This window comes from Trachymyrmex septentrionalis, unplaced genomic scaffold (assembly GCF_001594115.1).
Source record: "Trachymyrmex septentrionalis isolate Tsep2-gDNA-1 unplaced genomic scaffold, Tsep1.0 scaffold19, whole genome shotgun sequence".
Classification (NCBI taxonomy): Eukaryota; Metazoa; Arthropoda; class Insecta; order Hymenoptera; family Formicidae; genus Trachymyrmex; species Trachymyrmex septentrionalis.
Window position 1 is genome coordinate 2040999 of NW_017305071.1, and position 562 is coordinate 2041560.

At 28.8% G+C, this 562-nt stretch overlaps 1 protein-coding gene across 1 annotated transcript in view; it reads left to right on the forward strand.

Moving 5' to 3' along the window:
• The window catches only part of LOC108746757 (putative fatty acyl-CoA reductase CG5065), an 11779-nt gene extending 11223 nt beyond the window's left edge, over positions 1 to 556 (forward strand). The window contains exons 9-10 of the mRNA XM_018483701.1: positions 169 to 349; positions 436 to 556. Coding sequence (XP_018339203.1) covers positions 169 to 331 — 163 coding nt within the window. The 3' untranslated portion in view covers positions 332 to 349; positions 436 to 556. The remainder of the gene's footprint in view (positions 1 to 168; positions 350 to 435) is intronic.
• The last annotated feature ends 6 nt before the right edge of the window (positions 557 to 562 follow it).

Consider the following 562-nt stretch of genomic DNA (forward strand, 5'->3'; position numbering starts at 1 on the left):
ATTACATCATAATTTAATTAAAATTATTCCGTTAAATTTATTTTAAAATTAAAGTAATTAAAATTTTCAGATTACTTTTTCAATTGTTTTAACATCTTTTTCTTAATATATCGAACTGAATTTTTAATATGTCATAAAAATTGTGTTTATGATACACGTTTGTTTCAGAATGTACATTATCCATATCACAACGGTGTATTTATTCTACTTTGGCATGTTATATTTTATTTATAATAATATTGGGATAATAAAGATATGCCTGGATTATGTCACCAATATTATAAAATCGCTACCGCTCATAGGCAGTTTACTGAGCAAGATGCATCTTTAAAAGCGTTATATATACAGGGTGCGGCAGAGAAACTTACTTTTTTTAAAGGTTAATAAAAACGAAACTATTGCAGATATCGGTATAATTCTTTTTTCCTCTTACAGATCACCTCATCAAATTTTTTTTCATGCACTTTTGAAAATTACATCTATCAAATGACGGCCGCCGTTGTCTATGCACTGATTGAGTCGATTTCTGAAGTTTTGCGTCACTCTCTGAAGCATGTCCACC